Genomic DNA, 22,542 nt, shown 5'->3' on the forward strand with positions numbered 1-22,542 from the left:
GTGTTTGGACAGAACAGACCCAGGGATGCCTCTTCCAGCCTCCGTCTACCCTCCAACCTCTTTTCTAGTCACCACCTTCAGAACCACCTCAGACTTCCTCAGCGTCCCAGACCAGCCAACACCGTTTTTTGCCTTATTGCTGGACAACCATGAGTTCCCATGGTCGGAATTATTCTACCGAGGTAAAGGCTGCCATCAACTGCATCTGTGGGCCTCCCACACCTACCTCTCTCTGGGCTTCTATTTCTACCATGAGTGTGGCTTTGGAAGGGGTGGGCACTTCCTCCTTGAGTTGTGAGTTGGCCGAGGAGAAGCTCAAGGGCACCTTTTAAAAAAAATAACTAATAAATTTTGTGTTGTTCCTCACCCAAGGACATTTTTTCATTGATTTTTTTAGAGAGAGAGGAATAGAGGGAGAGAAGCAGAGAGAGAGAGAAACATCAATGTGAGAGACACATCGATATTGGTGGCCTCCTACACGGAATGAAGCCTTGTGCAACTCAGGTACATGGCCTTGACCAGGATCAAACCTGGGACCTTTCTTTTTTTGTTTTTGTTTGTTTGTTTGTTTTTGTTAATCCTCACCCGAGGATATTTTTCCATTGATTTTCAGAATGGAAGGGAGGGGGAGAGACAGAGAAACATCGATGTGAGAAAGACACATGGATTAGTTGCCTCTGGCACACACCCCAACCAAGGCCAAGGATTGGATCCAGCCTGCAACCAAGGTACATGCTCTTGACTGGAATCAAACCCGGGACCCTTCTGTCCTCCAGTCTATACTCTAGCCACTGAGCCAAACCGGCTAGGGTGCGAGGGTCTCTTAAAAGATGCAAAACCAGTATAGTAGCTGAGTTATCTTCTAGAACAGTGATGGTGAACCTATGACACGCGTGTCAGAGGTGACACTCAAACTCATTTTTTTGGTTGATTTTTGTTAAATGGCATTTAAATATATAAAATAAATATCAAAAATATCAGTCTTTGTTTTACTATGGTTGCAAATATCAAAAAATTTCTATATGTGACACGGCACCAGAGTTAAGTTAGGGTTTTTCAAAATGCTGACACGCTGAGCTCAAAAAGTTCGCCATCACTGCCCTAGGAGGTACTGAAGTCTTCCCAAGATGACGGGCAAAACTCAGGATGCCGTGGAAGCCGCCATGGTTTTGGAGAAGAACCCAAACCAAGCTCTTTGGCTCTGCATGTCCTGCATTTTACCTGCACAGGCCCTCATCTCTGTGACTTCCTGGAGAACCACCTCCTGGATGAGGAGGTGAAACTCACCAAGCAGATGGGTGACCACCTCACTAACTCCCCAGGCTGGCTGGCCCCCAGGCTGGGCTGGGGAAGTACCTCTTCAGAAGGCTCACCCTCAAGCACCACTAGGAGCTTTTGAAGCTGAAGCTTTGAGGGGCCCCTCTGCATTCATCCCCCTGCTGTCTTTTGCCTGAGCCACTTCCTGAAACCACCAGGCATTCTTTTAACCACCCTGGAGCCCACTCCCATGCATCGGACCAAACGGAAACAAAAAGCTTTTTGCAGCTTAAAAAGAAAGAAGAGACATTTTGGGTACCTTACTAAAGCATTTTCAACTTTTGTTTCATTCCTCAAACCACGTGCTGTGGGCCCCGAGCCCCACTCGCCCTGATACCCAGCCAGCTTATCAGCACAGGGAAGGAGTTACATTCTCAAATAACCAGGCAAGAGGCGTGCTATGGAGCAGGAAGAGAAAATGGAAAAAATGAGTTTATTTTCAGACATGCTGCTTTCTCCCCCAAACCTGGGCTTCTCCCCTGGCCCTCCCCTCTCCTCCAGCCAGGGCGCTGACCCACGCATTCCGCATCTGCCCGTGGGGAAGGCGGCGAGGAGCACAGCCCGGTGTCCGGGGAGGGATGTCTACCCACGGGTCCGCGGGAGGGCCGGGCTGTCAATAGGGCGGCAACAGGAAGAAGTGCGGCGGCGGCAGCGGCGGCGGCAGGGGCGGGGGGAAGGGGGCCAGCGGCCAGGACTCGCGGGGCGCCGGCGGCGCCAGCAGGGTGAAGGGCGAGGGTCGCGCGGGCAGCGGCGGCAGCGGCTGCGGGGGCGCCTCGGCGATGAGCGGCGGGCGGCCGCGCGCGCCCACGGGCCCGGGGGTGGCAGCGATCGCGGTCTCCGGGAGCGGCGGCAGCGGCAGGTGCGCGGGTCGCGGCGCCGGCGCCGGCAGGCGCGGTAGGTGCTGCAGGGCAAGAGCGGATGCGGGCGGCGGGGGAACGCAAGCCTCGGGCGGCAGCTCGGGCAGCGCCAGGTGGGCGCCGGGGCCCCAGGGCGCCAGCGGCTCCGGCCGCAGCGGGAGCGAGGGCAGCGGGGGCAGCTCAGCCAGGGCGAGCGCCGAAGGCGGCGGCGGCCCGGGCCGGAGGTCGGGAGGGAGGCCAGGGAGCGGCGGGTGCGGCAGGGTCGGCGCGGGCGGCGGGGTCAGCGATAGCGACGCGCGGGCCCGGCCCGGCCGTGAGCGGGCGCGGGCGAGCCGCGGGTGCGAGCGGGAGCGAGAGAACCGCGTCGCCAGCTTGAGTGTCGTCGCTGTCGCCGTCGCCGTCGCCCCTGCGCCAGGGCCCCGCTCGCGCCTCCCGTCCGCGCTTCTTCCCTCCGGCTGGGGGCCGCGGAGTGTACGGCCGACCGCCCGGCCAATCGGAGCCGTGCACCGACGCGTTCCAGCCAATCAAGAGACAGTGTGCCGACGGTCTACGCATCTTGTCCCTGGAGGGCACTAGCGATCCCTGGCAGCCAATCAGAGGCGGCAGCGCTCTGTCTCCGGTCCAGCCTATCACCGTGTCCCCCGGCGCCGCACGCTCCACGGCCCGCTTGCCCCGACGGCAGGCGCTGCACGCGCACGACGGGCGCCCCCACCTGGCCCGAGGGACCCTGAGCCGCTGCAAGTCCCTGGACCAACACCGCCCACCCACCTGCGGCGGCCCTGCGGAGAGTGTGTGGCTCTCCTCTTTGGTCATGTTCTTAGTAATTCCGGACTGAGGTGCCTGCATGTGGGCAAGATCTATGCAGATTTCCACGTAGTCATCTTTTTAAAAATATATATATTTTATTGATTTTTTACAGAGAGGAAGGGAGAGGGATAGAGAGGAACATCGATGAGAGAGAAACATCGATCAGGTACCTCTTGCACACCCCCTACTGGTGTCCCGCAACCAAGGTACATGCGCTTGACCGGAATCGAACCTGGGACCCTTGAGTCCACAGGCCGATGCTCTATCCACTGAGCCAAACCTGTTAGGGCTCCACGTAGTTATCTTATAGAAAAGATAAAAGCATATTAATTCTGCCCTGGCCGGAATGGCTCAGTTGGAGTGCTTAGGAAAATATTACTGATTAGATTCCGTTAGAGCATCGGCCCCATAGGGTCGCCGGTTGGATTCCTGGTCAGGCATACACCCAGGTTGTGGGTTCGATGCCTAGTCAGATGCATACAGGAGGCAACCGAATTTTTCTCTCTCTCTTTCCTCCTCTCCTCTCTCGAATCAATGAAAAACATATCCGCTGGTGAGGACTTTTTAGTCCTGACCGGTTTGGCTCAGTGGACAGAGCGTCAGCCTGCGGACTGAAGGGTCCCGGGTTAGATTCCGGTCAAGGGCATGTACCTTGGTTGCGGGCACATCCCCAGTAGGGGGTGTGCAGGAGGCAGCTGATCAATGTTTCTCTCTCATCGATGTTCCTAACTCTCTATCCCTCTCCCTTCCTCTCTGTAAAAAATCAATAAAATATATATTTAAAATTAAAACTATATTAATTCAATAGCAAAGCTTGACTGACATGTAGCATTTGTTAATATTGTTAAGAATAGTAAATGACATGGGTGAAAATCATAAAAAAAAAAAGAATGGTCAATTTATTTAGTCGGAATATAGAAACCTTTATAATATTAGAACATTTCTAGGTGGGTACTGCCCTCAGAGACAGCCTGCTCAGTGGCACCTGTGCCCAGATGTTGGCTCCTAATCCTGTTCTCCAGTGAAGAGATGATGTGGTTTATTCCATACCTCAGGGAAGAGATATACATGAGGAGACATTTTGGATATTTTAAAGAATCAGTGGTTCTGTGAAAAAGCAAAAGTCTATATGATTCTCAAATACAGCAAAATCAAATGAGGGAAATTAGGCTGGAATTCCAATGATGTTTACAGAATCTCCCAAAGGTTGGTCCCCAAAACATTGTGCATACTGCAGTAACATTTTGATCTCCACCCAAGTTACCGTAAACCAGACCATAAAGATGAACTGAGTTTCTCAGAGTGCCACGTCCCATCAACTCTATTCAACTTGAATTCTTTTTTTTCTCTTTTAAAAAATGTTATTAATTTCTAGAGAGAGAGGAAGGGACAGAGAGAGAAAGAAACATCAATATGAGAGCAGAACGTGGATCGGCTGCCACTGGGGATTGAGCCCTCAATCTAGTCATGACCTGTGACCTCCTGGTTCTTAGGTCGATGCTCACACACCGAGCCATGCTGGCCGGGCCAACTTGAATTCTTCAGCTAAAACTTCACCAGGTGGCAAGAAGAGGTGTGGGTTTGGAAAGACTCAGGACACAGAGGCTCATAGAGACGGGTTCTGTAACTGGGTCAAAGTTCAGAATAGGGGGTCAATTCCCAACCTCCATTCCAGACCCAGCCTAGGAGAGTAATTTGTGCTGCCTTTCTGGGTGAGTCAATTTGTAATCATGAGATGAGAAAATGAAGTGATCCAGTAGTACTGATACTGAGAGTGGATTAGTAACTGGCTTTTTAATCCAGTTACTAATGTTTTTTGAAAACATTCAGTAATCTGAGATAACAAATATCTCAATTATTCATTTCCAGGAGTGCTTAGGAAGATGTTACTGATTAGATCCCCCCCCCCCCCATTAAGAGATCAAGTAGATTATGTGTATATAATAGTTTGAAATACCTAAGGGAATTGAATTAATCAGACTTGTAAGACAAGTAAAATATTTAGGGAGGGGGCATCAATCTGTCAAATTTATAATCTAATGGAACATTAATCAAAGGATGTGAAAGTGAATTTTACATCCAAATTATAAGATTAATCAGTAAAATGATGTCCAGAAGCAAGTGTAAGGGCTTAAGGAAAATGAGATTTCAGTTTAATAACTCTAATAAGTTGTTATAAATTAAGACACAAATAACACACAAGCTCCCTAACTTGGATGTGGCTCTCCCAATAGATTGTTGCCAAGGGATGCCCCCTCTCCAAAGGCAGGCCCGAATCTGTTCTGTTCTCATGGTCTCTCCCACCAGAGCAAAGCCACACAGTTTGTTGAATGAATGAATGAATGGGGTGCAGAGCGGAGGCTGTAGGCCCAGGGGGCTCTAACCCCAGGCAGCCCCTCCCACCCCTCACCCCGCCATGGCACACAAAGGCAAACAGAGAAGCACATGGCCTTTATTAATACTTCCAGCCCGCAGGCGACCCCAGGCCAGAGGCCAAGCCCAAGGGTCTGGCCGTCCTTGCCAAGCAGACCAGGCTCTCAGGATGACAGCGGATCAGCTCAGGGGCTCAGCATTTCCCAAAAGGGCAGTGGCCTGGGAAGAGGTAGAGCAGAGCTCCGGTGAGGTGCCCCCTCCTCGCCTCCTGGGGGAAAGGAGCCCTCTCCCTCCTCTGGTCTCTGAGGTCAGTCACTCAGCAGATGACTCCAGGTGGTCTGAGAGCCTGCCCTCCCTCCCAAGGGCTGGGGCATCCCCAAGTGCGGCTGGAAAGGGTGACAATGGTGGCATGGGGAGAGTGGGGAACAGGGCCACTGGCTCCCCCTCACCTCCATAGCCATTTTCCAGCGGGCCGCTGCTGCCTCGCTTCACCTCAGGGCCTCCTAAGGTACAAACAAGCCAGGGGACCCAGGTCACAGAACTTTCCAGTGCTCCCCCCAGCTTCATCCCAGGTCTTGGGAGAACCCCACTCACCAAAGGGTCTGGGGCCCAGCTCTGGCCTCAGCTGCTCATAGGGCCCTGGACATAGGGACGGAAGGTAGGAGCACTGCATCCCTGGTGGCCCTTGATCTGGTCTGTCACCTCCTCATCTTAGTCCAGGTTCCAGGCTCATGCTCAGGGCCCCCTGCTCTCCTTATCCCTCCTCCAGTCCCATTCATTCCTGTCCCCCTCATACTTCCTCCACCATCAATGTCCCCTCCATCTCCGTAGGACTATGGGGTGGGCCTGGGCCCAGGACCCAGCTCCCTAAAGCCACCCCGCATCCCCCCGCCCAATGTTCTTCCACACACCCCATTACCTGGTTGGCTTTCGACCCCTGGATATGCACTTCTGGCCCCATATCCAGGCTTCCAGGCAGCCCCCCAAGGCTGGAGAGAAGGCCAAGGAGAGCCCCTCAAAGCCTCAGTCTGACCTGCAGGAGGAGAGCTTCTGTGGGAACCACTGCCCACTGGATGCTCCAGTCCTCCCTGGGCCTCAGAGCCCCCCAACCCCCAATAGCCCTTGCCAGGGTTCACGCTGCTCCCTGAACTCTCATTTCTTACCATTTCCTTCGGAGGCTGGAGCTGCGGCTTTGGGGTACACCAGCGCTTCCTCGCCATACCCTGCGAGAGATCCAAGTGCTTCATTCCTGACCACACCTTGGTGTCCCTTCCCCTCACCCCCTCCACTCTGTCCCCCGGGACCCAACTCACCATTTCTAAAGCCATTGGCCCCAGGGAACCCTGAGGAGGAAAGAGGTCAGAGGCATGAACAGCCCCTGAGCCAGGAGCCCCTCTAACCTCCCCAACCCCACCCTTAGGCACCTGGCTGCAGGAGGGCCTCGGTGAAGACCCCGGCTCCCAGACCACCATTCCCGTAACTAAAACCTGCAGGAGACAGATCGGAGAGGGGCTGGGATGGGGGCTGAGGGTGGACAGCAGTGGGGAAGCCAGGGTGACCAGCTCATGCAGAGACTAACCCACACAGAGGTCACCTGGAGAGGGCTTCTCACATCTCCCCACCCTCAGCACGCTAACCCTGCTCAACCTCCTCGAAGCCTTCCCTGGCTTCTCTCTGGGCAGCTTCCCTTCCCTCCTGCCTCAGTCTGTCACTCTACCCTCACCTGAAATAAGATGGCACCTGGTCTGGCCACCATTGCAGCCCAATGGGCGGGGTGAATAAGGCAAGAGACAGAGATGACAAAGGTAGCAACAGGGAGGGCTCATCATGAAGGAGGTGTCAGATTGTGTCCAAGATGAGGGCCTGGGCGGGGGACGGGGGGGGCGGGGGGAGGGGGGAGGGGGGGGGGCGCTCACCAACTTTCTGAGGTTTGAGGCCATCACCAAAGCCTAGAGGAAACGGGGGTCAGAGGTGGGGGGCGGGGTCAAAGATGGCCACAAGGGTGGGGATGGGATGGGAGGAAGAAGAACTCAGACGAGGGCCTCCTCACCCAGTTCTGCTCCTGGTCCGTAGCCGTTTGAAGGGTGGAACCCTGTGAAGAGAACTGAGCTCAGTGCGGAGGAACCACACTTTCCCAAGGATGGACCTTAGGGACTCTGAGGAGGAAGAAGGGATTCTTTCTACCCACAGGGAAAGGAATCAGAATAACTGAGTTTAGAACGCAGCAAGAGAGGAGGGTCGACTTGGGAGGGGCCCTCCTGGCCTGAACAGCTGAGGCAGCCTGGGCATAAGGGTGATGGGAAGTGACCCTGACCTGGATGGGCACAGAGGCAAGCAGACTCCCACCTGCTTTCTGAGGCTTCAGTCCCCACTGGATGGCTGGCGTCGGTGCTAGGAAGAAAACCAGGGCACAGGAGTGGGCCCAGGGCCAGGCAGTTTGGGACTGCCACAGCCTGCCATGCGGGGGACAGGCGCTTGGGGGAGCTGCCATATTGGGGGATAACCTGGGTCTCCGAGCCAGAGTTCAGGCTTTTCCTCAGTTGGCTCACAGCAAGCCTCACTCTCAGGTGAAGAATGGGCATGGGGGCTTCTGAGCAGCCCAACCAGGCCCAGCCAGGCCCAGCCCCTTCTCGGACCAGGTACACCCCTCCCTCCCCCCATTGCCACCCACTCCACACTGACCTGGGAACTTGCCGTTCTGCGCTGGGGCGGGGGGCTGGGCTTTGGAGCCCCAGCCACCTGCTTTATCAGAAGGGCCTCCTGGAGTGGGAAGCCCATGGCAGGGACCTAGATGGGAGGAGGGAGGGGGCCGTGAGCCCAGATGGGCCTGGGTCCGGCCAGTCCACCAGCCTGCAGTAGCTTCTAGGGCAAACACAGCTTCCAGGGGGAGGGGGGATACACCATTGGCCAGGATAGGAAAAGCCCAGTTCCTCTGGGCCACAACCTGTTCTGGGGACCAGGGGACCCAGCCATCTGACATGGTTTCTGCTAGTTGCCCACCCAGCCCCAAGGCCTGCCAGCCTACCCCCCTCACCCCTGGGGCCTCACCTGCCTGGGCCCCTAGCCCGTTTCTGCTGCCATATCCTGGAGAGGAAAAGCAGGGTTGTTAGGGGCACTGGGGGCGGGAGTCCTGGAAGGAGCGATAGGAGAAGGTACAGGACTGAGATAGGGGCTCTCGCACTTGCCTGGCTTCTGAGGTTTCACACCCCCTTCCAGACCTGCAGGAGAAGCAGAGAGACAGCTTCCAACAGGCAGCCCCTCCCTAGAGGGAGCCCTCTCTACCTGACACTGAGACCCTCATGTACTCACCAGGCGGGAGCCCGTTTCCTGGTGTGTATCCTGGGAGGGAGAGCAGGAATGAGGGCTGTGTGGGGGGAGACTTCAGGTGGAGGGGGGAGAGGGGCAGGGGTGGGCTCACCTGGCTTTGGAGGGCTCATGCCCCCTGCTAGGCCTGGGGAGAGACAGATGGAGGCTGAGTGACAGATGGACTCCATTCTGCCCCTTCTCTTTCCCAGGACCGAACTCTTTGCCCCACGGGACCCTGTGACACCTCTTCCCCTCCACCTTCCAGAGCTCCATGCCTGCCCTGCCTCCCCCATCTGGCTGGGCCCCTTCCCTCGGGAAGGCTCCATCCAGCTCCCAGCCCATTCTTGTAAACTGGGGAGACAGGCAGGGGGCTTTGAGGGGTCACAGATGAAGGGAATAGATAGTTTCTGGAGGTAGAGAGTATTGGGGTCCAATTCTGACACTAGTTTCAATTCTGGGTTTTTTTCCAACATCACCGAGCAATTTTCAGGTACCAGCTGGGTGTCCTACAATTCTGACCCTACCTACCTGGAGGTAGCATCAGATCCCACTGGTTAAGGGCTCAGTCCCACAGTACTGTTCCCTCCTCCCACTTCTGCCCATTGCCAATCCAGGTTGTCATCTGTGCTCCTGACCAACCAGCTCTATAAATCAGAAGTTCCGATGACCCCCTCTTTGGGTTCAATCAATCTAGAGCAGTGGTTCCTAATGCCGCGACCCTTTAACACAGTTCCTCATGTTGTGGTGACCCCCAATTTCATTGTTACAAATTGAACATAATTAAAGCATAGTCATTAATCACAAAAACAATATGTAATTATATATGTGTTTTCTGATGGTCTTAGGCGACCCCTGTGAAAGGGTCGTTCAACCCCCAACGGGGTCGCGACCCACAGGTTGAGAACCGCTGTTCTGGAGTGGCTCCCAGAATTTAGGTATATTATGAAAGGATACAGCTCAGAAACAGCCAGGTGAACAAAATGTGTAGGATGAAGTTTGAATGTGAGAAGGCATTCGGAGCTTCCATGCTCCAGCCCATCACCCTTCTCTCCACCCTCCCCCTTCCCCAACCCGAAAGGACGCTCTCCCAACCCTGACCTTGGGGGTTTTTACAGAGGCTTCCTTACAAGCAAAGGGGTGGGATTAAAAGTTGCAACCCTCCAATCACAAGGTGGCAACCGGCCCCAGGGGCTTTCCAAAAGTCACCTCATTAACACAACAAAAGAACTTAGGAAATTCCAAGGCTTTTAAGAGCCAGCTCTGTGCCAGGAATGGGAGAAGACCAAGTATATATTTCTTATCATAAATCACAGTATCACAGTGTGGATAGAAAGGAAGGGTTTACCTGGCTTCTGAGGCTTCATGCCCTCACCAATGCCTGGAGGAGAGAGGGGAGCAGGTGAGGTACCCCTGACCCACCCACCGGGCCTCTCCTCTAGCGCTCAGCATCAGGCTCCCCGGGGCCCACTCCACTACCTGGTCCCTGGCTGATGGAGCCACGGGCCTGTGCGGACAGGAGAGGGGGAGGCAGGAGGCGGGCAGCTGGGCTGCCTTCCCTCCCAGCTTAGGAACCAGAAGCCCTGGGGTCTCTCCTGCCTCCTGCCACCCCCGTTCAATTCTCCAAGTCTGGTGGGGCCCACGAGAGGACCATGAGACAGGATCTGGGTGAAGACACCACCTCCCTCGGAGGGCCGCCTCCTCTCCTCCTTCCGGCCCCTCTCAGCCCCTCAGGACCCACCTGTTTTGGAGCCATCCTGAGCAGGGCCAGTGGGGGGGCGGGGGGGGGGGGGCGGGGGGGAGGATGAACAGGAGACTTGGGCCCTGGCTAAGGTGGGGTAAAGGCTGGCAGGCCGCCAAGCCAGAACCAGGGATCATGGAGGTTGTCCTGGGCCAATTTAATCACTTACCAATCCGGCCCCTCAAAGGCCTGGAGGGAGGTGGGAGAGGACAGGCAGATGCGGATGCCCACCTCAGACCCCACCAGTCCCACCGGGCTGGGCTCCCAGCCCATTCCCGAATCCCGTGTGTGCGTGTGTGTGTGTGTGTGTGTGTGCGTGTGTGTGTGTGCGTGTGTGTGTGCGTGTGTGTGTGTGTGCGTGTGTGTGTGTGTGCGTGTGTGTGTGTGTGTGTGCGTGTGCGTGTGCGTGTGTGTGTGTGTGTGTGTGTGTCTGGCAGTGTGTGTGTGTGTGTGTGTGTGTGCGTGCGTGTGTGTGTGTGTGTGCGTGCGTGTGTGTGTGTGTGTCTGGCAGTGTGTGTGTGTGTGTGTGTGTGTGTGTCTGGCAGTGTGTGTGTGTGTGTCTGGCAGTGTGTGTGTGTGTGTGTGTCTGGCAGTGTGTGTGTGTGTGTGTGTGTGTGTGTGTGTGTCTGTCTGGCAGTGTGTGTGTGTGTGTGTGTGTGTGTGTGTGTGTGTGTGGCAATATCTCAGTGGGGTGTGAATAGGTGCCTAGAGAAAGAGGCTCACCTGGCTTCTGGGGTTTCATACCGGCTCCAAAGCCTGGTGGGGAGAGAGGCAGCACTGAGGGCCCCGGGCCCCATCCCTGCGCCTCCCCAGAGCCCCGGCCCACCCCTACCTGGTCCATAGCCATTCTGAGCTGCAGGGCCTGTGGGGAGAAGGTGGGGGAACCATAAAGCTGGCTGTGGGGCTGAGGGGCTGAGGCCAGCCGTGGGGGTGCCCTGGTCTTGCCTCCCACTTCTCTCCCATGGTCCTTGGGGCCCTGATACCCTTCACCCCTGAAGCAGGGAGTGTCCCTCTTGTTAGAGGCACGCAGACCCCGCTCCATGCATTAGTGCTGAGGAAGGTGGTGACAGAGAGAGGCCTGAGAGAAATGAGGAGGACAGGATGGCTGTCCTCTCACCTGCTGGGGCTCCCAGTCCATTTCCACTACCATATCCTGGGGAGGGAAAACAGGGGTGGCATGAGGGGCAGTATGTGGAGGGGTTCAGTAGAAGCAGGACAGAGTCAGGCAGCCTCAGAGAAGAGGCGGGGTGTGTGTGGGGGGTCTTTCCCTCACCTGGTTTCTGCGGGTTCACTCCCCCTCCCAGGCCACAGACCAACCCTCCATCTCCCCACTATAGGCCACCTAGTTCTCTGCCCCAGACCCCCAGGCCCCTGCCCCAGTCCCTAACCCACCCCTCTCCCTCTAAGAGCCTGGGCTCCTGCCCCACAGAAGGCCCAGCTGGCTGCAGATCCTGAAGAGAGACAGGGTGTGAGTGGGGTGCTCTGGCTTCAGAGGACACAGGAACAGAGACACGACGACTGTAGGACTCACCTGGCTTCTGGGGCTTCATGCCCCCCCCAAAGCCTGAAAGGATTCGGGAGCAGGTGAGGGACTGGGGTGCCCCTCTCAGGCCTCCCCAGGTTTCTACCCGCTCTGCTCCTACCTGCTCCAAATCCATTCTGGGTTGCTGGGCCTGGGGGAAAGGGAGGGTGAGCTGAGGGCTGGGGGTCTGGCTGAGGTGGAGGTAAAGGTGTCCCCTCTTAGGCCAAGTCAGAAAGCTGGGATCCTAGAGGCTTCCCACTAGTGCTCCCTCAATTATTCACCAGTCCTGCCCCTCTGAGGCCTGGGAGGGAGGCAGGAGAAGACACCCAGACATAGACCCTCCCACCCCGCCTCCCAGTATCACCTGGCTGGGCCCCAAGCCTGTGCCCATTCCCATTCCCAAATCCTGGGGACACAGATCCGGGTGTGGGTGTGAATGAGGGGAGGGGAGCTCAGGGTTTGGGGGAGGTGGAGGGAAAAGGCTGGGGTGAGGCTCACCTGGCTTCTGGGGTTTCATAGCCACTCCAAAGCCTGGTGGAGAGACAGGGAGCAGGTGAGGGACCCTGGCCCCATCCCTACACCTCCCCAGAGCCCCGGCCCACCCCTACCTGGTCCATAGCCATTCTGAGCTGCAGGGCCTGTGGGGAGAAGGTGGGGGAACCATAAAGCTGGCTGTGGGGCTGAGGGGCTGAGGCCAGCCCTGGGGGTGCCCTGGTCTTGCCTCCCACTCTCTCCCATGGTCCTTGGGGCCCTGACACCCTTCACCCCTGAAGCAGGGAGTGTCCCTCTTATTAGAGGTAAGCAGACCCCGCTCCCTGCATTAGTGCTGAGGAAGGTGGTGACAGAGAGAGGCCTGAGAGGAATGAGGAGGACAGGATGGCTGTCCTCTCACCTGGCACAGGGCTTTCCCACCCCTTCCCAGGTCTGGGAGGCAGAGAGGCTGACAGCCACCGACAGGCCTCCAGCCCTTGCTCCTGTGCTCCCCCCACCACCCCTCAGGACCAAGCCCAGCTGCCCTCACCTGCTGGGGCTCCCAGTCCATTTCCACTACCATATCCTGGGGAGGGAAAACAGGGGTGGGGGTGAGGGGCAGTATGTGGAGGGGTTCAGTAGAAGCTGGACAGAGTCAGGCAGCCTCAGAGAAGAGGCGGGGTGTGGGTGGTCTTTCCCTCACCTGGTTTCTGCGGGTTCACTCCCCCTCCCAGGCCACAGGCCAACCCTCCATCTCCCCACTACAGGGCACCTAGTTCTCTGCCCCGACCTTCCCCCCCCCCCCTCCCCCTCTCGCCAGGCCCCTACTCCAGTCCCTAACTGTGGGAAGCTGCCTATTGTCTTCACTAGCAGAGAGGTGTGGACGAGGAGCCCAGAAGGCTGGTGACCCTTGAAGCCCTGGCAAAGGTCAGAGCTATGCACCCACTGTTAGTCCAGACAATGGTAGCTGAAGCAACTTCCCCATTTACTATTATGTAAATCCTTGCTGATAGGCTCGTCTGCCTGTTACCGGAAATTGCCTGCCTAAGGGCTATGCTATGGGTGGATCCCAAACCAATTAAAGGTTGGTGCGGCCTGAGCACCAGGGGAAGTCCTTCCCCTTGAGTTGGACTTGCCCACCTGGCCCCCCAGTATTTCCAATTTATCTCTTGTCTCTTCTCTTTCATTTGTGTGCGGCTCCTCTTCCAGATCCTGAACCCTGAACCACGCGGGACGTGGGGGGAAACTTTAAACACCTAACCCACCCCTCTCCCTCTAAGAAGCCTGGGTTCCTGCCCCACAGAAGGCCCAGCTGGCTGCAGATCCTGGAGAGAGACAGGGTGTGAGTGGGGTGCTCTGGCTTCAGAGGGCACATGAACAGAGACACGACCACTGCAGGACTCACCTGGCTTCTGGGGTTTCATGCCCCCCCCAAAGCCTGAAAGGATTTGGGAGCAGGTGAGGGACTGGGGAGCCCCTCTCAGGCCTCCCCAGGTTCCTACCCGCTCTGCTCCTACCTGCTCCAAATCCGTTCTGGGTTGCTGGGCCTGGGGGAAAGGGAGGGTGAGCTGAGGGCTGGGGGTCTGGCTGAGGTAGAGGTAAAGGTGCCCCCTCTTAGGCCAAGTCAGAAAGCTGGGATCCTAGAGGCTTCCAATTAGTGCTCCCTCAATTATTCACCAGTCCTGCCCCTCTGAGGCCTGGGAGGGAGGCAGGAGAAGACACCCAGACATAGACCCCCTCCCAGTATCACCTGGCTGGGCTCCAAGCCTGTGCCCATTCCCATTCCCGAATCCTGGGGACACAGATCCGGGTGTGGGTGTGAATGAGGGGAGGGGAGCTCAGGGTTTGGGGGAAGCCGAGAGAAAAGACAGGGGTGAGGCTCACCTGGCTTCTGGGGTTTCATACCCGCTCCAAAGCCTGGTGGGGAGAGAGGCAGCACTGAGGGCCCCGGGCCCCATCCCTGCGCCTCCCCAGAGCCCTGGCCCACCCCTACCTGGTCCATAGCCATTCTGAGCTGCAGGGCCTGTGGGGAGAAGGTGGGGGAACCATAAAGCTGGCTGTGGGGCTGAGGGGCTGAGGCCAGCCGTGGGGGTGCCCTGGTCTTGCCTCCCACTCTCTCCCATGGTCCTTGGGGCCCTGACACCCTTCACCCCTGAAGCAGGGAGTGTCCCTCTTGTTAGAGGCACGCAGACCCCGCTCCATGCATTAGTGCTGAGGAAGGTGGTGACAGAGAGAGGCCTGAGAGGAATGAGGAGGACAGGATGGCTGTTCTCTCACCTGACCCAGGGCTTTCCCACCCCTTCCCAGGCCTGGGAGGCAGAGAGGCTGACAGCCTCTGCCAGGCCTCCAGCCCGTGCTCCTGTCCTCCCTCCCGCCCCCCACCCCCCCTCAGGACCAAGCCCAGCTGCCCTCACCTGCTGGGGCTCCCAGTCCATTTCCATTACCATATCCTGGGGAGGGAAAACAGGGGTGGGCATGAGGGGCAGTATGCAGAAGGGTTCAGTAGAAGCAGGACAGAGTCAGGCAGCCTCAGAGAAGAGGCGGGGGTGTGTGTGGGGGGTCTTTCCCTCACCTGGTTTCTGCGGGTTCACTCCCCCTCCCAAGCCACAGGCTGACCCTCCATCTCCCCACTACCGGCCACCTAGTTCTCTGCCCCCGATCTCCAGGCCCTGCCCCAGTCCCTAACCCACCCCTCTCCCTCTAAGAAGCCTGGGTTCCTGCCCCACAGAAGGCCCAGCTGGCTGCAGATCCTGGAGAGAGACAGGGTGTGAGTGGGGTGCTCTGGCTTCAGAGGGCACATGAACAGAGACACGACCACTGCAGGACTCACCTGGCTTCTGGGGCTTCATGCCCCCCCCAAAGCCTGAAAGGATTTGGGAGCAAGTGAGGGACTGGGGAGCCCCTCTCAGGCCTCCCCAGGTTCCTACCCGCTCTGCTCCTACCTGCTCCAAATCCATTCTGGGTTGCTGGGCCTGGGGGAAAGGGAGGGTGAGCTGAGGGCTGGGGGTCTGGCTGAGGTAGAGGTAAAGGTGCCCCCTCTTAGGCCAAGTCAGAAAGCTGGGATCCTAGAGGCTTCCCACTAGTGCTCCCTCAATTATTCACCAGTCCTGCCCCTCTGAGGCCTGGGAGGGAGGCAGGAGAAGACACCCAGACATAGACCCCCTCCCAGTATCACCTGGCTAGGCCCCAAGCCTGTGCCCATTCCCATTCCTGAGTCCTGGGGACACAGATCCGGGTGTGGGTTTGAATGAGGGGAGGGGAGCTCAGGGTTTGGGGGAGGTGGAGAGAAAAGGCTGGGGTGAGGCTCACCTGGCTTCTGGGGTTTCATAGCCGCTCCAAAGCCTGGTGGGGAGAGAGGCAGCACTGAGGGCCCCAGGCCCCATCCCTGCGCCTCCCCAGAGCCCGGGCCCACCCCTACCTGGTCCATAGCCATTCTGAGCTGCAGGGCCTGTGGGGAGAAGGTGGGGGAACCATAAAGCTGGCTGTGGGGCTGAGGGGCTGAGGCCAGCCCTGGGGGTGCCCTGGTCTTGCCTCCCACTTCTCTCCCATGGTCCTTGGCGCCCTGACACCCTTCACTCCTGAAGCAGGAGCTCAGGGTTTGGTGGTGGGTGGGGGGGGGGGGGGGGCGGTGGAGAGAAAAGACAGGGGTGAGGCTCACCTGGCTTCTGGGGTTTCATAGCCGCTCCAACGCCTGGTGGAGAGTCAGGGAGCGTGAGGGATCGGAGCCCCATGTCTGTGCCTCCCCAGAGCCCTTGGGTGCCCCTACCTGGTCCATAGCCATTTTGAGCTGCAGGGCCTGGTGGAAGGAGAGAGGGGGCTCTGGCTGCTGGCCTCTCTCTGAGCCTCTACCCTCAGCCTGGCCCCTTTAGCTCTCACCTCAGACCTGGACCCGCCCAGCTGGGTCCTCGGCTTCCCCCTGGAGTCCAGCCTCCTTCTAGAGCCTGAATGTCATACCTAGCTGCCTGGTCCATCTGGTTAGGCGTCACTGCCAGCCACCATGTCTATCAGCCAGCAGGGTGAACTTGAGGCCGCCTTCTCCTCCCCAGCCACGTGCCATCAGCCTCCCAGCCCCATGGCCCCCCAGCCTTCTTCCGTGCCTGCACCCTCCCTGGTCCTCATTTATCAGCGGGCCTCGCCCTCTAGTGGGCATTCCGGCCCCGGAGTTGCATTCGCACTCCTCTCCTGTCTGCCTCCGCCTGCCCACGTGCCCAGGCTCTGGGAGGGCCTGTCTCCAGCACTTGGCCGCCCCTGGATGTTTGTTCAATGAGTGTTTCTCGTGGGAAACCAAGTGGGAGAGGCGGAGGGCGGGTCTCACCTGGCTTCTGAGGTTTCAGTTCTCCGAGACCTGAGGAAGACAAGGCACTGCCCATGAGTCTGTGACTCCACCTGGCTCCTCCTCTCCCCTTAGAACCAGGGTCAGGCACCCACACCAGATGCCCCCTCGGCAACACCCCTGCTCCTGGGCTCCAGGGCCTTGCCTGGCTGGGCTCCTGCTCCCGGGAGGGCCCCGTTCCCGAATCCTGGGGAGACAGAGCAGGAGGCAGTGAGGAGAGATCTGGGACTGGGGTGGAGCAGACGGATAGGAGCCGTTAGACAGAGTGGGGCTCACCTGGCTTCTGGGGCTTTCCATTCCCTCCATAGCCTGGGGAAGAGATGAGCAGGTGAGGGACCCAGAAACCCCACCCCTGGGCCTGCCCCAGAAACAGCTTCTGCCCTCCTGCCCCAGCTGTCCCTGCTCTACCTGGTCCAAAGCCATTCTGTGCTGCGCCACCTGGGGGGGTGGGGGGCGGGGGATGACACAGAAAAGCTGGGTGCTGCTGGCGGGGCAATGGCTCCCAGCCTCCCCTCCCCTGCCCTGCGGACCCCGGCCTCCCCTCCACTCAGCCTGGCTAGATTCGCAAAGGGGGTAGGTGACTGTGGGGGCCTGTGTCCTGTGTCAGGGAGGGGCTAGGGGGACTGAGGCTGTGAGGAACCCGAGCCCCAGGCCCCTCCCCACCGCCGCCCTCTGGGTCTGGCCCAGGAGACCCAGGTGGTAAACTCCGCTGCGTCTTCCTTCAAGGCCAGCCGTCCAGGGAGTCCAGCCCTGGAAACACCAGCCTCCAGGAGCGGGGTTCTCACTCTGCCTCAAGCCCCAGGCCTCCAGCTCCCTTCCAGCCTCAGGATCTGCCTTCTCACTTTCCAGCTCCCAGGGGTCCCCCGCCCGACAGTCCTGACCACAGTCCTTGAAGGCACTGGGCTGGTGTGGCTCCGGGCCTGTGGGCTGAGCCTAGGCCAGGGGTGGGCAAACTTTTTGACTCGAGGGCCACAATGGGTTCTTAAACTGGACCGGAGGGCCGGAACAAAAGCATGGATGGAGTGTTTGTGTGAACTAATATAAATTCAAAGTAAACATCATTACATAAAAGGGTACGGTCTTTTTTTTTGTTTGTTTAGTTTTATTCATTTCAAACGGGCCGGATCCGGCCCACGGGCCGTAGTTTGCCCACGGCTGGCCTAGGGAGTCATCAGCTCCATTCAGGCCGACCAGGGTGTCTGCTGTGCCAGGCGTGGCCTCACTCAGGATGAGTGAAAGGAATGAGCCCCTCTGCGGGAGCAGGAGGTGGGGAGGGGTGCCCGGGGTCCTGGGCTCTTTCTCTGACTCCCTCCCCCAGACGCGTTGCCAGTGGGCCAGGTCCTGGCGGGAAGCAGCAGTGAGGAGGGGTCTGGGGATGGGCAGGGGTAGAATTGAGAAGGTGGGGCGGGAGGGCAGGCTCCCGGGCTCACCTGGTTGCTGCTGCTTCAGGCCTCCGCCCAAGCCTGGGGAAGACCGGGTGCCACTGGGCCATGTGTGGCCCCCCACCCCACACCACGGAAATCAGTTTCCCGCCCTCCTGATCACCCAGCTCCTCCCCCCTCTTCCTTCCCGGGACCCCAGCTTGGCCCAGGCGTCCTCACCTGGCTGGGCTTCGACTCCCGGGAAGGCCTTGGCTCCCATCTTATTCCCGTTGCCAAATCCTGGGGAAAGGAAGGAGGTCACGTTCCACCAGAGGGCAGGGGGAGGAGGAGGACGGATGGAAGACGTGACTGCAGGGACAGGGGGACTGGGTAGGGCTCACCTGGCTTCGGAGGTTTCACACCCCCTCCGATTCCTGAGAAAGAGACGGGGGCCAGGTGAAGGAGCCTGGCGCGCCCTCGACTCCCCAAACTGAGGCAGGTGCCCCCAGCTCTCACCCCATCGCCTACCTGGTGCCTGGCCACCATGTGGAGGGGCAGGGCCTGTGGCGAGAGGGAAGGCAGAGACTGCGGGTGGGCGAGTGTGGGCTCACACCTGTGCTGTTCTCGTCCCAGGACCTCGGTGCCCACCCTCCCTGGCAGCTCCTCTCAGGGAGCCAGTGTGAGAAGGGCCTGGGGGTCTGGGAGACCCTCCCCAAGACCAACCCCCTGAAGGGAGCAGCCCTGGGAGGGTAATGGTGCCAGAGGTCGGCACCGGGTGAGAGGGAGTGGCCTCCACTCACCTGGCTTCTGAGGTTTCATCCCCCCTCCCAGGCCTAGGAAGAGAGAGGGAGAGAGGTCGACACTGACCCCGCCCCCCAGGAATGCGGACCCTGACCCTGAACCCCCTTTCCTCTGCCTGCCTGTCACCCTCACCTGGCCGGGATCCTGCCCCCGGAAAAGTGCTGGTTCCTACACCATTTGTGCCCCCGAATCCTGGGGACACAGAGGTGGGGGCTGTAGCCCCGAGGTGGGCGGGTTTGGGGCTCACGGAGGAACTGGGGTGAAAGGGGCAGGGGCGAGGCTGGCTCTCCACTCACCGGGCTTCGGAGGTTTCATTCCCCCTCCCAGGCCTGGGGGGCGACAGAGGGGCTGAGCCTGTGGTCCTCCCCCAAGAACCCAACTCCCTCCCCTACTGGTTCCTGGGTCCCAGCTCTGCCCCCACCTACTCCCTCCCTGAACCCCAGGTGGAGCCCGGGTGCCCTCACCTGGCTGGGCTCCCGGCCCTGGGAAGGCACCTGCTCCCATTCCATTTCCATATCCTGGGGAGACAGAGCCAAGAGGGAAGAGGAGGGAAGAGGAGGGAGGAGGAGGGAAGAGGAGGGAAGAGGAGGGAGGAGGAGGGAAGAGGAGGGAAGAGGAGGGAGGAGGAGGGAAGAGGAGGGAAGAGGAGGGAGAAGGAGGGAGGAGGAGGGAAGAGGAGGGAAGAGGAGGGAGGAGGAGGGAAGAGGAGGGAAGAGGAGGGAGGAGGAGGGAGGAGGAGGGAAGAGGAGGGAAGAGGAGGGAGGAGGAGGGAGGAGCAGCTCCAAAGGCATCCAGACAGATGTCAGGTGGACAGAGGGGTGGGCGTGGGGAGCGGGTCTCACCTGGCTTCTGGGGCTTCACCCCCCCTCCAAAGCCTGAGGACAGAGATGCGGCAGATGAGGGGACCCCAGGGGCCCAGCCTCTTCCTAGGGCTCCATAGCCATGCTGAGCTGAGGGGCAGGGGGCATTTGGGGTCCCAGCTGGGGTGAGGGTGAAGCAGGGGTACCCTGCTCTGCCATCCTCAAACCAGATATCAGGAACCCTCAGGGTCCTTCCCTCTTCCTCCAGTGAGTCACCAGTTCTGCCCTGGGGGAGCCTGGGATAGGCACCCCCTAATGCTGACCCAGCCCTATCCCCCCGCCCCACCTCACCTGGTTGGGCTGCAGCGCCTGGGAAGGCCCCTGCTCCATGCCCGTTCCCATTCCCAAACCCTGAGGAGACAGGGCAGGAGGATCAGCAAGGAGCAGAGAACAACGGGGCGTCAGGGCACACAGACGGGAGACAGCAGCTGGAGGGCTCACCTGGCTTGTGGGGTTTTATCCCCCCTCCAATGCCTGAGAAGGAGATGGATCAGGTGAGGGTCTGAAGAGACCCCATTTCAGGGGTGCCCCTAGAATACTGGTCCCAACTCCCCCAAACACACTCTGAGCCCACCTCTCCCAGTGCTGTAGCCATTCGGAGCTGGAGGGCCATGGGGAGAGGGAGGAATGATCTGGGAGGTTTGGGGGTCCTAGATGGGGTGGGTGTGCAGGATCCTTGGACCCAGCCAGAAACCGCAAACCTGAAGGCTCCCAATCTCCTCCCCCAGTCCCCCCTCCCCAGTCATTCACCAACCCTCCCCCTCCCCTCTGAGGCTTGGGAGGGAGCAAGGAGAGGACCAACCCAGACCCCATCACTCTCACCTGGCTGGACTCCCAGGCCATTCCTGTGCCCAAATCCTGGGAGGACAGATAGAGGTGAGGGGTGTGAGAGGAAGATGGGGAGACACAGAGAGAGACAGCGGGGGCTGGGCAGGGCTCTGAAGCCTGGGGGAGACTCAGGGAGCAGGCGAGGGACCCAGGTTCTCCCTTTCACCCTCCCCCCACCCCCACAAAGCCTGCTCCCAACTGGCCTGGGGGCCATGCAGTGAGGGGCAGGGTACATGCGTTAGATGACACCACAACAGCCTGGATGGATGGGGGATGGGGGATGGGGGGCAGTGTGTGCAGGAGGGAAGGAGAGCGCCTGCTGGAAGGGGTCTCAGGTGGGCTTCTCCGCCTGAGGGGTGTCAGGTACTTCCGAGATGGCTGCCCCCCAAAAATCCTATTTACCCACCCCTTACCTACTCCCCAGCCACTGGGGGCGGGGGGTAGCCGAGCGGGGGGGGGGGGGGGGTATGGTGTGTGGGGCCGAAGGGGGCAGGAGGGCTCAGGAGCCAGGGTGCTCTGCCCTCGTTTGGAGGATAGAAGCTGCCCACTCCCTCAGCTTTACCTGGTCTGTAGCCATTCGGGCTCCCTAAGCCTGCAAGGTCAGGGAGAAGGGGTAACCGGGAGGGGCAAGGAGGGCCAAATCCAGGGCTCCCCTCCCACCCTGCAGAGCAAGAGTGCACCCCCTCCTCCCCGGGATTCGCTTTCTACTCTGGTCACAGGAGGAGCAAGGACAGAACCAGGTGAGCAGGCTGGTGGCCAAGGGGGCTGTCTGGGCTGTGCCCCCATGCCCTCTTCCTCAGGGGTGTGTGTACCTCTTCCCTCCATGCTCACTGGAGCATCTTTGGGACCCTCCTTTCCTGGAAATCTTATCCTCCTCACCCCGGTCCCTCAGCGTTTCTCTCCAGCAGCTTAGATACATTAAGTCTCCGGAGGGAACCCTTTCTCCCGCCCGTAAGATGCCCCCTACTCCCCTGCCCATGCTCCAGCCTCCTCTCCTCCCATCCTGTGCCACCTCCAGGCCTTTGACCCTCTTGCTTCCAGCGATTTCCTTGTCCTGTTATAACCCAGTCCCCCTGCCCTTCCAGACCCAGCTCCAAGCCCCTCCTCTAGGCTCCCACATTCTCACGCCCAGAGCTGAAATTCTGCCCCATCTCTCTGTTCTAAGGGTTCAGGTCTGTGCTTCCCACACGTGACCTGACCCTGGACAAGACCTACTGCCAGGAGGACAGGGAGGGACCTGCTCTCCTGGGCTCCACGTCTGGATCCCAGAGCTGGGGGATCTGTGGGGCTCGCCCCCAGGGAGCTCCCAGACCCTCGGGAGGAGAGACCAGGTCCTCTTTTTGAACCCCAGGGCCTGGAGGGTCCACTCACCTTTTCCTAGGCCAGACGACAATGAAGGCAGCCCTGGGGAGCAGGGAGTGCTGACTCAGAGTGGGGACCCAGAGGCAGAGAGGGGCAGGACCCATGCATATATACCCCAGCCCCCCAAAACCCAGACTTCACACACCCACCCCTCCCCCTTGGAGCCCCAGCCTCTGACCCAATGCTCTACCTATACCCCCAGCTTCAACCCCAGCTGCCCAGACCCTGTAGCTGCCCGAGGCCTGCCCTCACCGCCTTGCAGGCTTTCAGAAGTCAGGCAGAGCAGGAAAAGGGCTGCGGGGAAGGCCCAGGTGCCCATGATTCCTGGCAGAGTGGGAGGGCACACACCCTTTGAGCCTTTAAACACCTCTGCTGGGTGGGGGCCCTTCCCCAGGCCCCCCGCTGGGAGTGACAGAGGCTCCGTTGGCAGACCCCAGGGGGCCAGCCCCCACCTCCCTCTGCAGCAGGCGTCCAGTCCTCGGCCTCCCCCCTGCCCCACTCTCATCCATCATGGGTGCTGACAGCTGGGACAGGCCCCCACCTGGTGCACGAGGCTCCTCGACTCCTGTCAGGGTCTGGGACCCTGGCGCCAGGCCTGGCGGGCTC

General features: G+C 59.3%; 1 protein-coding gene across 1 annotated transcript; it reads right to left on the bottom strand.

Annotated features, from left to right (window-relative positions):
* Window positions 1-1,930: 1,930 nt before the first annotated feature.
* Window positions 1,931-22,255, bottom strand: GREP1 (glycine rich extracellular protein 1). Its single transcript, XM_070413771.1, has 43 exons — window positions 22,189-22,255; window positions 20,569-20,604; window positions 20,188-20,220; window positions 20,038-20,097; window positions 19,312-19,404; window positions 19,183-19,215; window positions 19,019-19,078; window positions 18,886-18,918; window positions 18,614-18,646; window positions 18,487-18,519; window positions 18,326-18,385; window positions 18,155-18,187; window positions 17,133-17,162; window positions 17,001-17,033; window positions 16,822-16,911; window positions 16,707-16,736; window positions 16,158-16,187; window positions 15,222-15,254; window positions 14,806-14,841; window positions 14,385-14,414; window positions 14,276-14,308; window positions 13,909-13,938; window positions 13,797-13,829; window positions 12,942-12,977; window positions 12,529-12,558; window positions 12,419-12,451; window positions 12,042-12,071; window positions 11,930-11,962; window positions 11,516-11,551; window positions 11,231-11,260; window positions 10,006-10,038; window positions 8,540-8,572; window positions 8,403-8,438; window positions 8,037-8,141; window positions 7,405-7,446; window positions 7,271-7,303; window positions 6,779-6,841; window positions 6,668-6,697; window positions 6,518-6,577; window positions 6,274-6,387; window positions 5,949-5,993; window positions 5,804-5,857; window positions 1,931-2,580 (listed from the first exon to the last, which is right to left on the bottom strand). Exons 1-43 carry the CDS (start codon window positions 22,253-22,255, stop codon window positions 1,931-1,933), a joined length of 2,508 nt encoding a protein of 835 aa, XP_070269872.1.
* Between the last annotated feature and the right edge of the window lie 287 nt (window positions 22,256-22,542).

Source organism: Myotis yumanensis, unplaced genomic scaffold, assembly GCF_028538775.1.
Source record: "Myotis yumanensis isolate MYYU_CA2020_CCGP unplaced genomic scaffold, mMyoYum1.0.hap1 SCAF_4, whole genome shotgun sequence".
In the NCBI taxonomy this organism is placed as follows: Eukaryota; Metazoa; Chordata; class Mammalia; order Chiroptera; family Vespertilionidae; genus Myotis; species Myotis yumanensis.

Coding starts and splice junctions, on each gene's coding strand:
- GREP1 (XM_070413771.1), bottom strand. CDS start 22,255: ATGGGCACCTGGGCCTTCCCCGCAGCCCTTTTCCTGCTCTGCCTGACT. Junction 16,188..16,706: donor ACTGAAACCTCAGAAGCCAG/GTGAGACCCGCC, acceptor TCCTTCCACCAG/GCCCTGCAGCTCAAAATGGC. Junction 8,573..10,005: donor CATGAAGCCTCAGAAGCCAG/GTAAACCCTTCC, acceptor CTTCTCCTGCAG/GTCTGGAAGGGGGTGTGAAA.